At 49.7% G+C, this 16,459-nt stretch overlaps 2 protein-coding genes across 2 annotated transcripts in view; one reads left to right on the top strand and one right to left on the bottom strand.

Annotated features, from left to right (window-relative positions):
* The window catches only part of NR3C2 (nuclear receptor subfamily 3 group C member 2), a 370,425-nt gene extending 366,454 nt beyond the window's left edge, over window positions 1–3,971 (top strand). Inside the window, exon 9 of the mRNA XM_027117133.1 lies at window positions 1,219–3,971. Within this exon, the coding sequence (XP_026972934.1) occupies window positions 1,219–1,374 (156 nt within the window). The 3' untranslated portion in view covers window positions 1,375–3,971. The remainder of the gene's footprint in view (window positions 1–1,218) is intronic.
* Window positions 3,972–10,203: 6,232 nt separating this feature from the next.
* Window positions 10,204–16,459, bottom strand: part of ARHGAP10 (Rho GTPase activating protein 10) — a 325,886-nt gene continuing 319,630 nt past the window's right edge. The window contains exon 23 of the mRNA XM_027117131.1: window positions 10,204–10,969. Within this exon, the coding sequence (XP_026972932.1) occupies window positions 10,881–10,969 (89 nt within the window). The 3' untranslated portion in view covers window positions 10,204–10,880. The remainder of the gene's footprint in view (window positions 10,970–16,459) is intronic.

The following is a 16,459-nucleotide window of genomic DNA, read 5'->3' as shown; positions in this document are numbered from 1 at the left end:
GTAGGGAAAATGGCTGGACAGGCTGAAAGACATAGATGTTTTCCTTGATGTTTTCATGTTCTCCAAGGGGCTGAGAATGGATGAATGGATAAAGACGATATTAGATAAGGCCGATATTATGTATCATCTTTATCCATATCCACACATACACACACATAACGGACTATGACTCAGACATAAGAATGAAGGAAACCCCACCATTTGCAACAACATGGATGGACCTAGAGAACATCATGCTAAGTGAAATAAGTCAGAGAAAACTCATACTATCTGATCTCACTTATATGTGGAATCTAAAAAAGCAAACTAATAGAGACAGAGAGTAGAATGGTGGTCACCAGAAGGTGGGGGAAATGAGGAGATGTTGGCCAAAGAGTATAAACTTCTAGTTATTAAGAGGAATAAGTTCTGGTGATCTAGTGTACAGCATGGTGGTGACTATAGTACTAATGCTGTACTCTACACGCAAGAGCTACTGAGTAGATCTTAAAAGTTTTCATCACAAAAAAGAAATGGTAGCTACGTACCTTGATAGAGGTGTTCCTCATTTTGCAATATTGTAAGTGTATCAAATCTGCTACACCTTAAACTCACACAAAGTTGTATGTCAGTTATATCTTAATAAAGCTGGGAATGGGGCTGAGAAGTTCAGCCCCAGCCCCCAGCTCAGGACTGGGGTCCTGAAGGAAGGAGGACACTGGCAAGATGAGGCCAGGGGGCTGCCGGTGGAAGTCTGGCTCCCCCTGCGGCCACAGCTCCATTGGCAGGGCCCAGCCAGGCCTCGAGGGGGCACAGCACCTGCCCTTACAAGCTGGGGAAGGCCCAGCGCCAGGACCCAAAGCTACACGCAGGTGCTTGCCCCGCCCAATTCACACATTTATAAATGAGGATTGGATGAGAGCAATTCAGTGACCCTGCTGCTATGAACTCTGTTACTGGCCCTGTTGCTGCTGATATATTTAAGACTCAACAATGACACAGCTCCTGTTTGAATCTGTTTTGCACGAAAGACCTATTACGTGCAGCGGACGTTGAGCATCCTTCTTGCTCCCCCAAGACGGATGACTTAGTCACGTTAATTAAGCAGCTTCGTAGACACGGTGGGATTTGTGAATGTTGCTCTGAGCTTACTCCAGAGTTAGTTAGGACTCAGAGGGGCCCGGAGACAGGGTGGGAATCAGGCCTTGATGTCACAGCCCCTCTGTCTGTCTGTTGCAGCTGGTGAGCGACTTGCTGGAATTTTGCTTCTATACCTTCCGGGAGTCCCAGGCCCTGAAAGTGGAGTTCCCAGCGATGCTGGTGGAGATCATCAGCGACCAGCTGCCGAAGGTGGAGTCCGGGAACGCTAAGACCCTTTACTTTCACAGGAAGTGACGGGAGACATCTCACCAGAAGAACTTTGCCTTAAGTTTCCCCGTGTTACTACACACCCACGAAGGACCCAAGAAAATCATATTTTTGACACGTGATGGTTGATTCCTACTTGTTCAGCAGTTGCTCAAGTTGAAAATCATGTCAAGGGTTGGGAGGCAGGCGGGCAGGGTGACGTGGATTTGGCGAGACCTGCATAGTCTGAAAGGTTCTTCCCTCTCCAACCCCCAGCACTTAGAAACACGTTCCTGTTCCTCTGGATGAAAAGCCATATCTAGTCAATAACTCTCTGATTTTGATATTTTAACAGATGGAAGTTTTAACTATGCCATGTAGTTTCTGGGATCGTTCGCTTGTTTTAAAAGGGTTCAAGGACTAACGAACTTTTTCAAGCTCACCCTTGGTTTGCACATAAAGCGTATAGTCAATATGGGGCATTAATATTCTTTCGTTATTTAAAAAAAACAAAAACACAAAAAAATATATACAGATTCCTGTTGTGTAATAACGGAGCACGTGGACTGGACTAGCGACCCCCTTGGGGGCATTGCTTCGCCCACGTCTTTCTGCATCACTGGTATCCACACCCTCTAGCCTCCATTTATTATTTAATTAGAACGGATAAGATGTTCAAACAAATGCCTTGGTTTCAATTTCTAGTATCTATTGTGTTGGCTTTACCAATAATTTTTGCAGTCTTTTGCTGTGCTGTACATTACTGTATGTATAAATTGTGAAGGACCTAAACTAAGGTATAAGGAACTTTTGTAAATGAGACACATACAAAAAAAAAAAAAAAAAATTTAATGGTTAATAGGATGAATGGGAAAGTATTTTTGAAAGAATTCTATTTTGCTGGAGACTATTTAAGTACTATCTTTGTCTAAACCAACAAGGTAAAAAAAAAATTTTTTTTTTTTTGTAAAGTGAAACGTTCTGCATGCATCATGAACCGTTTACAGTGTATTTAAGAAAGGGAAAGCTGTGCCTTTTTTTAGCTTCATATCTAATTTACCATTTTACAGTCTCTGTTGTAAATAACCACACTTAAACCTCTTCGGTTGTCTTTAAGCCTTTCTACTTCTTCTGTACTTTCGTTTCGTCCTTGGTCTCCCGCTTGGGGTGTTCGTGGGACTTGAGCACGTTTTCCGGCTTCGGCTCCATCCTCCTTCCACTGGGGACGGCGCGCTGTGGTGTCTGCAGCTCCATGAAGGCGTCATTCGATGACACCCTCCCTGAGAGGATGTCCGGGGAGTGCAGCAGCTCTAGGAAAGCTGCCTCTTTTCCATTTTCCTCAAGAAGCAGAATCAGCTTTAGGGGAGAGAGAGACTGGAAATGCGATGGCTCAGAGAGCGTATCCTCATCCCATTTTAGAAAAGCGAATTTTCTCCTTTGGGGGGAAGAGAATTCCATGCACGCGCTACGTCCGCAAAAGGTGAAATGTTCACTTCTGGTCTCAGAAGGGGTTGTTGCACTCCTGGCACTGGTCATGGGAACACGGAGGTCATGGCAGGAGGCACTGGGAAGGTGTGTGTGGGCACAGCACGGTTCAGTCAGAACGGCGAGGAGACTGCACGATGATTAGAGGGTTTTTAGATTTTTAAAAGGTAGGTTTTAAAAATGAATTTTATATGTAAACAGTTTTGGAAAAAAAAAAAACTACAGATCATATAAGCAAGACAGTGGCACTAAAATTTTTAATTCACTAATCTGTTTGGCACTGATGCAATTTATGGCTTTTTCTCTTGCCCCAAATCACAAACATGTATATCTTTGGGGAAACTTAACAATATGATTGCACTAAATACTTTGAATAGAGGCCAAAATTAATCTTGTAAAAGTGATGATAATCATCAGGTACTCAGTGAAATCGTATTCTTTTCCAAAACCTAAAAGCTGTAGCTGGAGAAGCCCAAGGCCGGGAGATGGCAGCGTTGGGATCAACACTTTTCTCCAGGGTTCACCATGCAGGCAACATTACCATGTCTTTCAGAAGACACCTGCCTTGTGCAAGGGGGAACCTGCGAAAGCTGCACTCAGAGGGAGGAGTTTCTCTTACATAATTTGCAGTTTCAAGAATTTAATTTTTATGCAGATCTTTAAATACAGTCAACTTACATGCACAGCAATATGAAAGCCACACTTGGAAGGTGATAAATACACAGCATGCAGACTGGGAGTTTCTAGAAAAGAAATGGCTTCACAAGAGCAGCTTTTAGCTCAGACTTACTTTGGATGAAATCGGAATCTTGACGTAACCAGGTTTGGGGATGGAGACGGTCTGCATCGGCTTTTTGTATTAACGAAGTTACTGGCTCTTTGTGTGTCTCCAGGTAACTTTGCTTGATTAAACAGCAAAGCCATATTCTAAATCCACTGTTGAATGCCTGTCCCAGTCCAAATTGTCTCTTATTTTTGTACCATATTGCTCTTAAAAATCTTGGTTTGGTACAATTCATAATTCACCAAAACTTCTTCATATAATTAAAAAAGACACTAAATTAGTTTAAAATGAAGCAATTTATATCTTTATGCAAAAACATATGTCTGTCTTTGCAAAGGACTGTAAGCAGATTACAATAAATCCTTTACTTTAATCACTTGTTGTTTTGGAAACGGTTCATTTGAACGTCTGTAGGAACACGTGGACTTTGTGCCCTTTTCCACCTGGATTATATGCCCTTCTGCCTACATCCAAGATGGAGTCACCATTTTTCCCCCATGTTAGAAAGCCCTGTGTAATCCACATATTAATTATCCTCTTTGGGGACTCGTTAGATGTCCTGTTTCTTACTGCTGATATTTGGTTCACTGAAATACCCCATAACAATTTTATAACAATAACTACTACTGATGTAGCCACTAAATGCTGTAGGTACACTGCCTCATTTATCTTCGCGACCGCACGGAAGCTTGTTCATTTTACAGACTTCGAGACTCACCTGAGTAGACCAGATGCCCCGTCTCATTCCCAGGTCTCCCTCCACACAGTGGAATCTTGCTCTCACCCCAGGTCCTCTTGGACTATCAAGAGACTCCATTCCAACTGGCTGTGATGCTTCTCACATTCCTTACAGGCTGCTCCCCTTGACGTCCCTCATTAATACGAACAACAAAAGAGCAGTAAGCAATTATGAGTTCATCTTAAAACTAGAAAACATGTATTTCCCACAAGAGAAATTCAGGTACATTGTTAATGTGTCATTTAACTGGTGATTAGTCGAACTAGAAGACTATTTGAGAGTTAACCACAACCTTGCTTAACATAACTGATATATTTCTGGAACACAACATAGCCGTGAAACACAGCACAGGGAAAACAACTATTTAAAAAACCTTTGTGGGGCTTCCCTGGTGGCGCAGTGGTTGAGAGTCCGCCTGCCGATGCAGGGGACACGGGTTCGTGCCCCGGTCCGGGAGGATCCCACATGCCGCGGAGCGGCTGGGCCCGTGAGCCACAGCTGCTGAGCCTGCGCGTCCGGAGCCTGTGCTCCGCAGCGGGAGAGGCCACAGCAGTGAGAGGCCCGCGTACAGCAAAAAAAAAAACAAAAAAAAACTTTTGTGCACAAATTTGTAAAGCCTTAATTGAAAATGAAGGTAATTTTATATCTTAAAATTTATGCAATCTGACCTATTAGGGAGCACAGTTGGTCGCAGAGAGCCCCTAACTTTAAACAAAAGCCATCGTGGGCTGTGAATCTGCTGTGGCCAGCGGTGGGGGGTAGGGTGGAGGCCCCAGGGTTGTGCAACGACCCAAGGCTCGTTCTTGGGTCAAGTGTGACTGCATTTCTAAGACCAAAAGTGCTCTCGGGCCCAAAGGATCCAGCTGCACATTTAAGAATCACTAGCTAAGAACTAAGTCTCTGCCACTGAGCCAGCCAGCCACTGTATGCCAAAGCAGGAACAATTATGCATAATGATGCATATATAATTAGGGGTTGGTTTACTTCCGTATGACCAATGTCCCTCAAGCAAAAAGGAAACAATGTTCCTTTATGTTAAAGTCAGCTCCGACATACTTTTTGATAAACTGCGAATGTATCCAGACTAAAATGACTTGATTACATGTATCTCCAGCACTTTAATTCCAAGTCATGCAATTGCTGGTGCAGCATTTTTCTTGGAAATAAAACAGTGGCTTCCCAAACAACACTGGCTAAGAGAAGATTAAGATGTGATCTCTTAATGTTCAGCATAGACCAAGCCTGGATCCAAAGCAAAGTGAAAGATGGGGCAGAGTAGCAGGTACTTAGCTGCAGACCACCCCATCACCGAGTGGTTTAAATCAGCCATCATTTATTATTCTCATGAGTTAGCTAGCGGGGGGAGTTCTGCTCACCTGGGCCAGGCTTGGCTGGGTTGGACTGGTCATGCAGCCGACTGGTCTGAGATGGTTTTGCTCCATGTGGCCTCCCCTCTTCCAGCAGGCCAGCCTGGACATATTTTCATGGTAGAAGAAGCAAGGCTCTAAGACAGTAGAAAGGGTTAGCACTTCTCAAGCTTCTGATGGTATCAAGTTTGTTTCCGTCCCTTTGGCCAAAGCAAGTTATAAGGTCAAGCCCGGAGTGGACATGGCAAAGGCTCCACACAAGGGCATGGATCCGGAGAGGGGTGAAATTTGGGATCATTCAACCAATGTACCACGCACAATTTAGGTATTTTTTTCATAGAATGTATGTTGCCAAGACAGTGATTTCCAAGTTTTCCAAATTCTGAAAAAGCCATTTCTTTGGATCTTCATGTCCTGGTCTAGCCTGGTCCAGAGAGGGTCATGGTTCTTGTGAAAACTGGCTTGAGCTGAGTCGGGTCGTGTTCCGCCCACTCTCTGAGATGCTCCACCTGCAGCCGCTAAGCCCTCCAAGGAAGGAAAAATTCAGAAACTGACGCATGGTACCAAGCAGCCTAAAGGAATCCCATGCACTTACTGCCCATCCAAAATGCAGTCTCTCTTTGGGCAAAAATCAAAAGTCTACTTTCCAGTCAAGTTGATACTCTGATAGGAAAGAATTCTCCAAGGTACTCCACCCAGCAGATTGATATACTTTTAGCCAGACATTAAAGCATTAAGAGAATGTGCTGGGTTACCCAAATAGGGGAGCAGTAAGGTACCACCCAGGCCAGTCAAGGAAAAAGAGTGCTGACAAGCATCAGAGAAGACACTTGCAGAGCTAGGAGACAGAAAGCTGTTTGAGGACACTCTCCTGGAATAACTTCCCTCCCAGAGGAGGGAGGAAAGAAAGTCGGGTAGCTCAGGAAAATTCAAAAAGTCACGCAGGACTCTGGCTGAGGAAGGGGGGTCACCAAACCTGGCTGTGAGAGTCTCAAGGGGAGAACCAGTGAGAAGGGGCCCAGCACGAAAGCGAATGGGGAACGGAGACAAGGTCAAGATGAAAAAGGCAGCGTGTGCCCTTGGGAAGACAGAGAAAGGGCGAAAAATATAGGGCAGAGGGAAAGAGCAACGTACGGCCTTGGAGAAGGTACGCTGGACGGAAGCACGCATAGCTAGGAGATGAAAAGGGGGGCAGAGACTAACCCCACCCCCCGACATGGTACCCTGCGGCTACCCTCTCCCATCTTCCCTGGTTTCTTGCCAGGTACCCTTGAGGCACTTAATATCATCATTTGTCCCAACCTCCCAGTGAAGTTGGTACCGCTCTCTCCATTTCACAGAAGAAAACTGATGCATAAAGGGGTGAAGTGAACTCGTCCAAGGTCACCAAGGTATAAAACAGTGAAAAAAGAATTTCAAAATAGGTTGTTTTTTAACTCAGAACACGTACTTTAGTCACTGTATTTGTTTCCTAGAAATGTCGTAACAAGGAACTACAAACCGGGGGCAGGGCGGCGGGTGAGGCACTTAAAATCGACAGAAATGTCTTGTCTCCCAGTGTGGGAGGCTAGAAGTCTGAGATCAAGAGGTCATCAGGCTTGGCTCCTTCCAAGGCCATGAGGAAAGCATCTGTATCTGGCTCCTCTCCTTGGCTTGTACGTGGCCATTCTCTCCCTGTGTGTCTTCACACTGCCTTCCCTCTGTGCTCGTTTCCGTGTCCAAATTTCCCATTTTCATGAGGCCACCAATCATATTGGATTAGAGCCCAACCCTACTGACCTCATCTGAACTAATTACATCTGCCATGATCCTACTGCCAAATGAGGTCACATGGTGAGGTACTGAAGTGAGGACTTCAACATACGAATTTTGGAAGGGGCTGCACAATTCCACTCGTAACAGCCATTGTCCCCTACCGGCCCCCAGTGGCAAGATGGTAGAGCAGAAAGACCATGGCTAGCTTACTGAATCTAAACAAAGCTCTCTGCTCGACAGCCTCTGTTAAAATGAGATCATTTCCCCTGGCTCAGTCAGTCCCCGTAAAGAAAGAATGAGTTGAATGCCCACCACCGGTACGGACAATCCATTGCTTTCCCCACCCAGACTCCCAACTACAGACGTTTCTACTACTACAAAGAAAGGGGGGTTACAGCCCCCGCTAGGCCACTTGGCTCTGATCTCACCTGGCATCTCCTTTCCAAGCACAGAGACCACCAGGGCCGGCCTTGGGGTAACACCATCAAATGCAAGCCCCACCGCAAGAAACAAAATCTGAGCGCCCTCTTTTGCCCAAACCCCACGGCCCCAGCGTGTGCCTCTGAATGAACACAGGCCGAAACCCAGTGGTCTAAGCAGCTGGTGCTGAAGGAGGCGGGGCTGCGGGTCCTGAGCCGTGAGGGAGGCAGGGCCATTGCTCAGCCAGCCTTCAACAGATGCTCAGGGGATTGGCCGCACCCATGCAGCAAAAACACAGAAAAACCTATCACCCCATCCCCCCATTTCTCCTCTGGGGAAATGAAGATGATCTGCCAGTTAAGGGAACACTTCCTGATCTGGTCACTAAGTACTCTTTGGGCCAGGCCCAGAGGGAGGCTCCCTAGCTGGGGGCTGTGGCCAACCTGGCCACACTGGTCCTACCTGCAGAGGAATACACCCCTGGCTCCCCTCTGGCGTGACCCTGTTCTTCCTGAAACAACCACAGGAGGGGTTGGCAGGGCTGGGGCTTGGGGAGCTCTTGCAGCCAGTGCTGCCCTGAGGCTTCACCCTTGCCACACTGTCATCCTACAGAACACAGCTGCCCCGACAACAAAGAGGCAAGTGACACTCACAGCAGTAACAGCATGGGGACTAGCAGTGCTAACTGAGCACGTACTATGTGCTGGGCATGGTGCTAACTGAACACGTACTATGTACTGGGCATGGTGCTAACTGAACACGTACTATGTACTGGGCATGGTGCTAACTGAGCACGTACTATGTACTGGGCATGCTTCTTGTATTCAGGTACTTCAACCCAAAACCTCTGAGTACCGTTTTCTTTTTAGAAAGCAGGAACAGAATCACAGAGTCAACTTAATTTGCCCCAAACCGCACAGGTAGCCAGACCTCACAGCAATTTTCTCGACCAAGAAAGTGGTGATAAACGCACTTTGGGAGTTAACAACAGTTTGGTGGCGACAGCAGGTTGGGTGCACCTCACGGTGAATGAGCGAAGTCTTCCTCAAGCGAGCAAAGAAATCAAGCCCCAGTGTGGTGGGTCATATTTTTACTGCCCCATGGATATATACCAATTAAGAACACGGCCAGGAAATCCTTCCCAGTGCTAACCTGAGCCCACTCACTGTAACTGCCCATGAGTTTGTATTTTCCCACAGAAATGGGAGAGTTTGCCCCAGGCCAAGTTTTTCTTCTACATCCCTAAGCAGCGGGCAGGGGCAGGAAGTGATAACTCAGAAACACGGGGGACACGGGGGACGATGCCATCCCCACCCCCTGGTCAGGCTGGCCCTTGGCCGTAGGGCCGGCCATTGTCATGGGGCCCTGGTTTCTTCAGCAGCCCCAAAACCCTCCACTGGGCCTGCAATCCAGTATTTTAAATTATGCTGCACTGAGAGTGTCCTTACTTTTTTTAGGTAGAACGTGGATACTTTTCCATGGGCCTGTTCCCCTCTACACACCTGACCCCAAACTTGACACCTTACCTGGTCCAGGGGAGGCGAGTTCCAAATGGATAACCAGCGCTCTGGAATCATCTTACCTGGGGAAGAGGCGACGGACACATCCTTCCTGTGACAATCTTAGGGGAGAACTGTGACAGGCCGAGGAGCCTCCCATGGGGAAGACAGACATGCCGGGCCCCCAGAGCGGGCCCTGGGGCAGGGCTGGCTGCACAATCCTGAGGCCCCTAGAATTGAGCTCCACATCCCAGGGACTCCAGGTCAGGGGACAGAGACGTTCCCCCTTCCCGGAGAGGTCGGTATAGCCTGTGCCTGGGAGTCGGAGACTGACAAGACAAACAACAAAGCATCCATTGCAGGGGCATGGCCGAGGTTCCTCCAGGACCGGTCCGAATGCCTGACCCGCCGCCCCGCAGCCCGGCTTAAATCCAGATGGAGACGTGAGCGTCAAGGCCTGGAAAACATAGGGAGTGTGGGGTGGGGACAGGGCTGTACACTGAAGGTCATTGGGAGGGAGGGTCTCACACACAAAGCCCTGGGGGGCAGCACCCCAGCCCCATCCTGGCCCGGGTTCCTGCAGGACACGCGGGAGAGGCCAGCTGAGGCAGTGGAGGGGGCCCGCCAGGATCTCACCTGTCAGAGAAGACCGCTGCCCCCAGAAACACGCCCCGCTCCGAAGCGGCAAGGCTCCTGGGTGACCCATCCTGCCTGTGAGTGCACACGTGCCAACACCAGGGGACAGTGCCTCCCCACCCACCGGCTGCCAGATCGTGAAATGTTACAGTGAGTGAATTCCACAGTCTCTTCCCCACGTGAGGACACAGATCCAATAGGAAATTATATTTTATTTCATGTACAGAGAGCTCAGGGCTGAAAGGTGATGGTTGGGGAAACAGCACACAGGTGAGCAGCATGGAGGAGAAAGCCTGTTGTGAGTCCACCGGTGCCCTAAGTCCAGTGAGTGTGGGGTCCCCAGGGCAGCTGTCCATACGGCAAGGAGCCTCTGTCCGCTACCCTCTGGGTTTAGACCAATGCACCGCCCGCCCGCGGCAGCCCCTCCACGACACCAGAGTTAAGGGCACGTCCTGCAAACGCAGTTCCCTTTCAGGTGTGCGGGGGCGGGGGGGGGGGTGTCCGGCGGTGTGGCCGCCAGTGGGGCAGGCGGGCCGGCAGAAGGCTGCCCTTCCTCTCGCTCTGCAGACGGGAAAATTAAAACTCACGAGTTCCAAGGCTTGAAAATGCAGTCCATCCTGTTAACCTGGACATCCTTCTCCCGCTGCACATATCCACACAGCCCTACGCAGCTCTGTGCTGTGCGTCCCCTCTCCCCCAACGTCTAGCAGTATTAAACCACCCCCCCACCCCTGGAGTGCCAGTCCGTGATCTGTCATTGCCGTGTGTCCAGGTGGCCGTGGGTTCACCTGGGGGGAAGACGGTGCTCACATCCCACAGGCAGGTCCTCGGGGGCCAGGGTCTGCAGCGGGGCCCTCACGGGCCAGTTGCTACAGAAGCTTGACGTAATTCTGTGGAATCAGGCCCCTCTTGCCATTCAAAGTCCCTTCCAGCCAGCCAGGTTCTCTTGAGGTTTGCACTGAAAAGGAAGAGAAATCCTTTTTAAATGCTCCCGGGTACTTTCCGCCTGGGAACTCACCGCACCGCTGTGGGTCTTAAAGGCTCAACCAACACCGAAACGGGGGCCATTCCCGGGATGTCTGGTTACAAATCTGCACAAGAGTTATTTATAGGTGCCCCCCTGGTCACCCCAGCCTTCACCTGTCTTCACGCCACAGCCTCCTAACCGGTCCCCCAGCTTCCGGTCAGGTTCTTCCCAATCCACAGTGCACAAAGGAGCTCAATGAACCTTCCAGAACACACAGCTGGACACGGCACTGCCCTGCCTAACATCCACTGTCTGTAGGAACAAACCCAAGCTTGCCGGGGCACCTGGCCCTGCCACCTCCCGAGCCACCAGTCACTCGCCCACAAGCACCTCATGCGTGTCACCCACAGTGAATCATCCAGAGAAAGCCCCGGCCGAGCCTCTAAACCTCTGTAGCTGCAGCACCGCCGTCTGCTGACATGCCTTTCCCGACTTCTTCACCGGGGAATTCTTCCTCGTCAGAGACCCCAGATGCCCTGTCCTCTGGGGAGTCTTCCTCGGCCATTCTCGGCACCTGCCAGGCCTCACCGGCATCATCTGGGCACCTGTCTGACTGCCACCTGGACGGGGAACTCCTGAGGGCAGGGCGAGACCTTCCACAGCTGGGCACAGTGCCCAGCACGTTCCACAAAGAGCCATGACGGACACACAGGACAGGGACCACAGGCTAGACAGCAAAGGGCACAGGGTCCAAACATTCATCACCAGGGTTTAGAAGCATCCAGTAACCCCCAGCTGCGGGCAGGCCCCGACTCAGGCCTCGGCCATGGCCAGGAGCAGATGTGGCAGCCGTGCATGTAGAAGAGAGGGGAGGTGCGGGCTGGATCAGCAGAGCAAGTCAGGAGCTGGCCCAGCAAGGCAGCCATGACCGCAGCCCATCAGAAGACGGCTGACTGTGTAGCTGGAACCCAGCACACACGTCCACGTGCCCAATACACAAGCGCTTCACGGAACAGCACTTCCTCACTACGTGTGATGCACTCTTTTCTATTATTTTTCAATGCCGATGGCAACTCAGCAAACGGGCTTCATAACCCACTCCTGTGTAGCAACCCACAGTCCAACCTCTGCATGGCTGGTCCTCTGCTTTCCTCCCCGTTTATGCCTGGACAACCCTCCTTGCCCTTCAGATACCAGCTGAGGTATCGCCTCCCTCCGAGACTACTCCCAGCGCTCCAGATCAGGACAGAGCCACCATATGTGCCCCCTACTCATTCCCCCACCACACACAGGACCCTCCCTCCTAGTCTAGACCGGGACGATTTGCTGAAAGGACGAATAAACAAATGAACCAGAGATGCGCCCTCCAGGTGACCTGGCGGCACCCCTTTCTTCGCACCCTTTTACCCCGACATCGTTCCTCACAGCAGGGTTTTTAAGGGCTCTCACTTAATCCCACGCTGGCAATGCCATCGGAGCACAGCCCCTGTTGGGGAAAAGGACTGGATTCTATGGGAAAGGCACCCAGGGGTCGTGCAACGCGGGGTGGGGGTCCGGGGGCCAAGTAGATCCTTTCCTCAAACACTCAGGGAGGTAGTGACCATGGGAGAGGAATGAGGACCGAATCCGCTCGTCCCCGCATGCTGGGATGCCACCTGGCCACCATCTCCCGTGGGGACAGGGCAGGTCGGTAGCTCCACGCCCCACACCAAGAGGCTGCTCACTGAAGACTCCCACGACACACGGCAAAGAGTACAGCACTCACTTGGCACACACTGGGGAGCACTAACCTTGTGCCAGCTACCGCCTACGCCAGAGACCCTGTCCTGCCACTCACGAGCTGCGTTGGCCCCGGGCAAGGCTCACATCCTTAAGAACCTGATGAGTATGTGATGACGGTCACACCAATACTGCCTGCTATCATCATCTTTTCTACTTGCGGTAAAATACATGTAACATATATATGGAGATATGTAACCACCGGAACCATTTTTAAGTGTACAGTTCAGTGGCATTAAGTACACTCACAATGCTTTATAACCATCGCCACTCTCCATTTCCAGAACTTCTTCATCTTCCCAAACTGAAATTCTGTCCCCATTAAACACTACCTCCCCCCTCCCCCTCCCCAAGCTCCTGGTAACCTTTATTCTATTTTCTGTCTTCATGAGCATATGCCTACTCCAGATATTTCGTATCAGTGGAATCATACAATCTGTGTCCTTTGGTGACTGGGTCATCTCACTTAGCATAATGTCCTCCAGGTTCATCCATGTTGCAGCACGTGTCAGAATTCCATCCCTTTTATGGGTGAATACACTATTATACGTAGAGACCCCATTTTGTTTATCCATTCGTCTGTCGGCGGACATGTGGGCTGTTTCTACCTTTTGGCTATTGTGAATAATGCAGCTATGCACATGGGTGTACAAATCTGTTTGAGTCTCTGCTTTCAACTCTTTGGGCTACATATCCAGAAGAGGAATGACTGGACTACATGGTAATTCTATGATTAATTTCTGAGGACCTGCCCCACTATTTTCCACAGCAGCTGCACCATTTTACATTCCCACCGGCCATGCACTGGGGTACCCATTTCTTCACATCCTCACCAACACTCGTTATTTTCCATATCTTTGATAACGACCATCCTAATAGGTTGTAAGGTGGTATCTCACGGTGGTTTCTCCATGGCCTCTGGATTTACCATCCCATAACAAGGACACTGAGCCAGGGACAAGAATACTTTGTGAGAAGCTTTCTCCAGAACAGAATCTGGTCTCAGCTTGGGGTATTTTTTAGCATGATGTAAACAATATGAATGAGAAATATCTAAATCATCATTACACAACAGATAGCAGGAACCCACACTCAACTCAAGAACTGCAGCCGACATGGACGCCTCCGTCCTGGGCTCATTCCTGTGTCCTGCCCTCCCCCCTCACACCCTCCCCCTGCTCCAAGGGGATCGGCAGCTTCAATGCTGTGTTTCTCACTGTCTTACCCCAGCGATGGTTCAAACACAGGTTCATCACGTACGTTTAGATCCCTAATAATATACTACTTATTTTGTTTGTTTGTGAGTTGAACCAGAATCATACACTATAGAAGCTTCTTGTACTTAATTTTTTTTACTTAAAATGAGTTTCTAAGAGTCCCTCATGTTAGGGATATATATAAGAACACAATTGTTAGGCTGTGGGGTCTATAAGAGGGTCAGCTTTCTAAGATAATGGCAAGCTGTCTTCCAAGGATTGCTCTTTATATATCTGAGGACTTTAAAATGAATCACCAGCAGCTTTTAAAGATGAATCTGGGCCACACCTGCTCCCCAAACAATGGACAGATCCTGTCTCCAGATTAGAAATGAACAAAGTCTGGCAAACAAGGCAGCCAGCCTCCCTGCCCAGAGAGAGCCAGACCTTGGAAATCCTAATGCCGGGCAGCCCTGGGACGGAGACCACTCGCTGCTTGGACTGGTGGGTCCGGAAGCTGCAGGGCAACCTATCGGGAAAGAGAGCAGAACTGACTGGTCACCAAAGGAACGTATTTCTGAGGTTCCCCAGGCCCAGAGAAAAGGGCCCTGGCCTCTGGCTGACACACGCACATCAGCTGCCCTGAGACCTTACACACGGCGCCCCCTGGAGGATATGGGAGGCACTGCCCCAGAACAACAGCTAAGCATTAGTGCGTCTACTATAGAAATGAATCTTCAGCTTAGAATTTAAACTCAAGTCCAGGCCCACACGGTAAGAGCGAAGAGCAAGGGACAGTCATGGGGCAAGGTGATTACTAAAGATCCCTTTCCCTTCCACACTCCGGGTCAGGATTTCCTACTGTTGTATACGTTCGCAACCACGTGACTACTGACAATGCGGCCCAGGGGCCACCCTGACCTGGATTTTGTCTACTCCAAAGGCCACTGAATGGCGTAAGCCAATTTCCTTTGTTGCCTGCACGAGGGACAAGAACGGCTGGCCAGGCAAGAGCAAGAGCATTTATGGTAGCTGGAAGACTCCAGATGGACACAGAAAAAACGTCTTAGGTATTTCAGCGAGGCTACGTATCCCTGGTCTGCAGGAAGGACATGTTCCCAGCGACACTCCAGTGGCTGAGCTACAAACAGAGGCCGCCTGGAGCAACGGCAGCTGAGGCCAGGGGAGCTGCTGCTCCGGCCCGGCCTGCGTCCGGTATCGGAAGGGAAGAGCCGTTCCAAGAAAGGCATCACTAGACGTGCTCCAAGCAAACACTTCTAACTAGTTATCAAGTCTCTGCTAAGAGATCAACTATGCACAGAAGATGAAGGTACAAACACCCAGAAAAGAATAAATCCTGCTTAAGGGTCTTCCATTTCCTGTGACCTTTAAGAACCACCCTAAGAAACAGTAAGTTTGGGGATGTGGGTTCCGATCGTGGTCCCCGTGCGTATCTTTGGCAACAGGAGTGGGGTGCAGGGGCTGCAAGGAGCTCACATCAGATGAGATGTGCACGTGCTCCTGTATGGGGAAGGTGTCAACACATCAACAAGCGTCTCTAGAGCAGCTGGCCTGGGGGAGGACCTGAGGACACCAGCGCCACAGAGCCCGGAATCTGGGTGGTATGTGCCTTGGCTCAAAACGAAGCCGGTGCGCCAAGTGAGGCTCCAAGGTTGGCAACATCCTCCACAATGTCTGTGCTGCACACGTGACCCAAAATGCTGCCCTGACACATCACCACACGTGTGGACATCCTTGCGGATTAGGATGGAGAGGCTGATGCAGAGAGAACTTAAGGAACTTGTCCAGGGTCACAGAGAAAGTGGAAAAGCCAACTGACCTCAGGCAAAATAAGTGCAGAGTTGATAGCTACCTGCTATCAATCACTCTCCTGTTCCCGAAACACACTGAGATATGTGTGTGTATGCCTGTATGTGTGTGTATACATGCATATGAGTATATACAGAGAGAGAGACAGACAGACAGACAGACAGACACACACACACACACACCTACGCACACACTATTTTTCTTAGGAGGTCTCCTGCAAGTCACCGAGGGACTTTAAAAGTGCAGAACTTCAGTGTCCCGCGTCAGACATCTACCGGCCTTTCCCAATATCCAAGTTGGCAGAACCGGATTTGATTGGGGTCCTGACCCTCATTCCCATGTCTGCGTGCCCAGAGGAGAAGCCCCTGGACCCAGTGTGGTGCTGATGGATCTGAAGTCCTGGCTGGCAATGACTTTAAGGGGAGCACATGACCTCATTCTTGCTATTGAGACGTGAGAGCAGGTCACCTAGGAAGGATGTTCTGAAAGAGTTTTCTCATGCTTCAAAAAAGAACACAAGGATGAGGCAACCCCCTTCTGCTGGGGTTGAGTGTGGCCATGAGGCCTGGAACTGGGACAGCCATCCCACCCGCACTGGGGAAGCAGCCAGGGGCTCCTGTCCATAAGCAGAGATGGAAACACTGCGGTCTTGGGTGACATCTTTGAAAAGGTGATT

The sequence above is a fragment of the Aethalodelphis obliquidens genome, unplaced genomic scaffold, assembly GCF_003676395.1.
Source record: "Aethalodelphis obliquidens isolate GAN/ISIS:26980383/991018 unplaced genomic scaffold, ASM367639v1 scaffold17, whole genome shotgun sequence".
NCBI lineage: Eukaryota > Metazoa > Chordata > Mammalia > Artiodactyla > Delphinidae > Aethalodelphis > Aethalodelphis obliquidens.
Note: the sequence above shows the minus strand (reverse complement) of the source record. Positions and strands in the feature narration are given on the sequence as shown.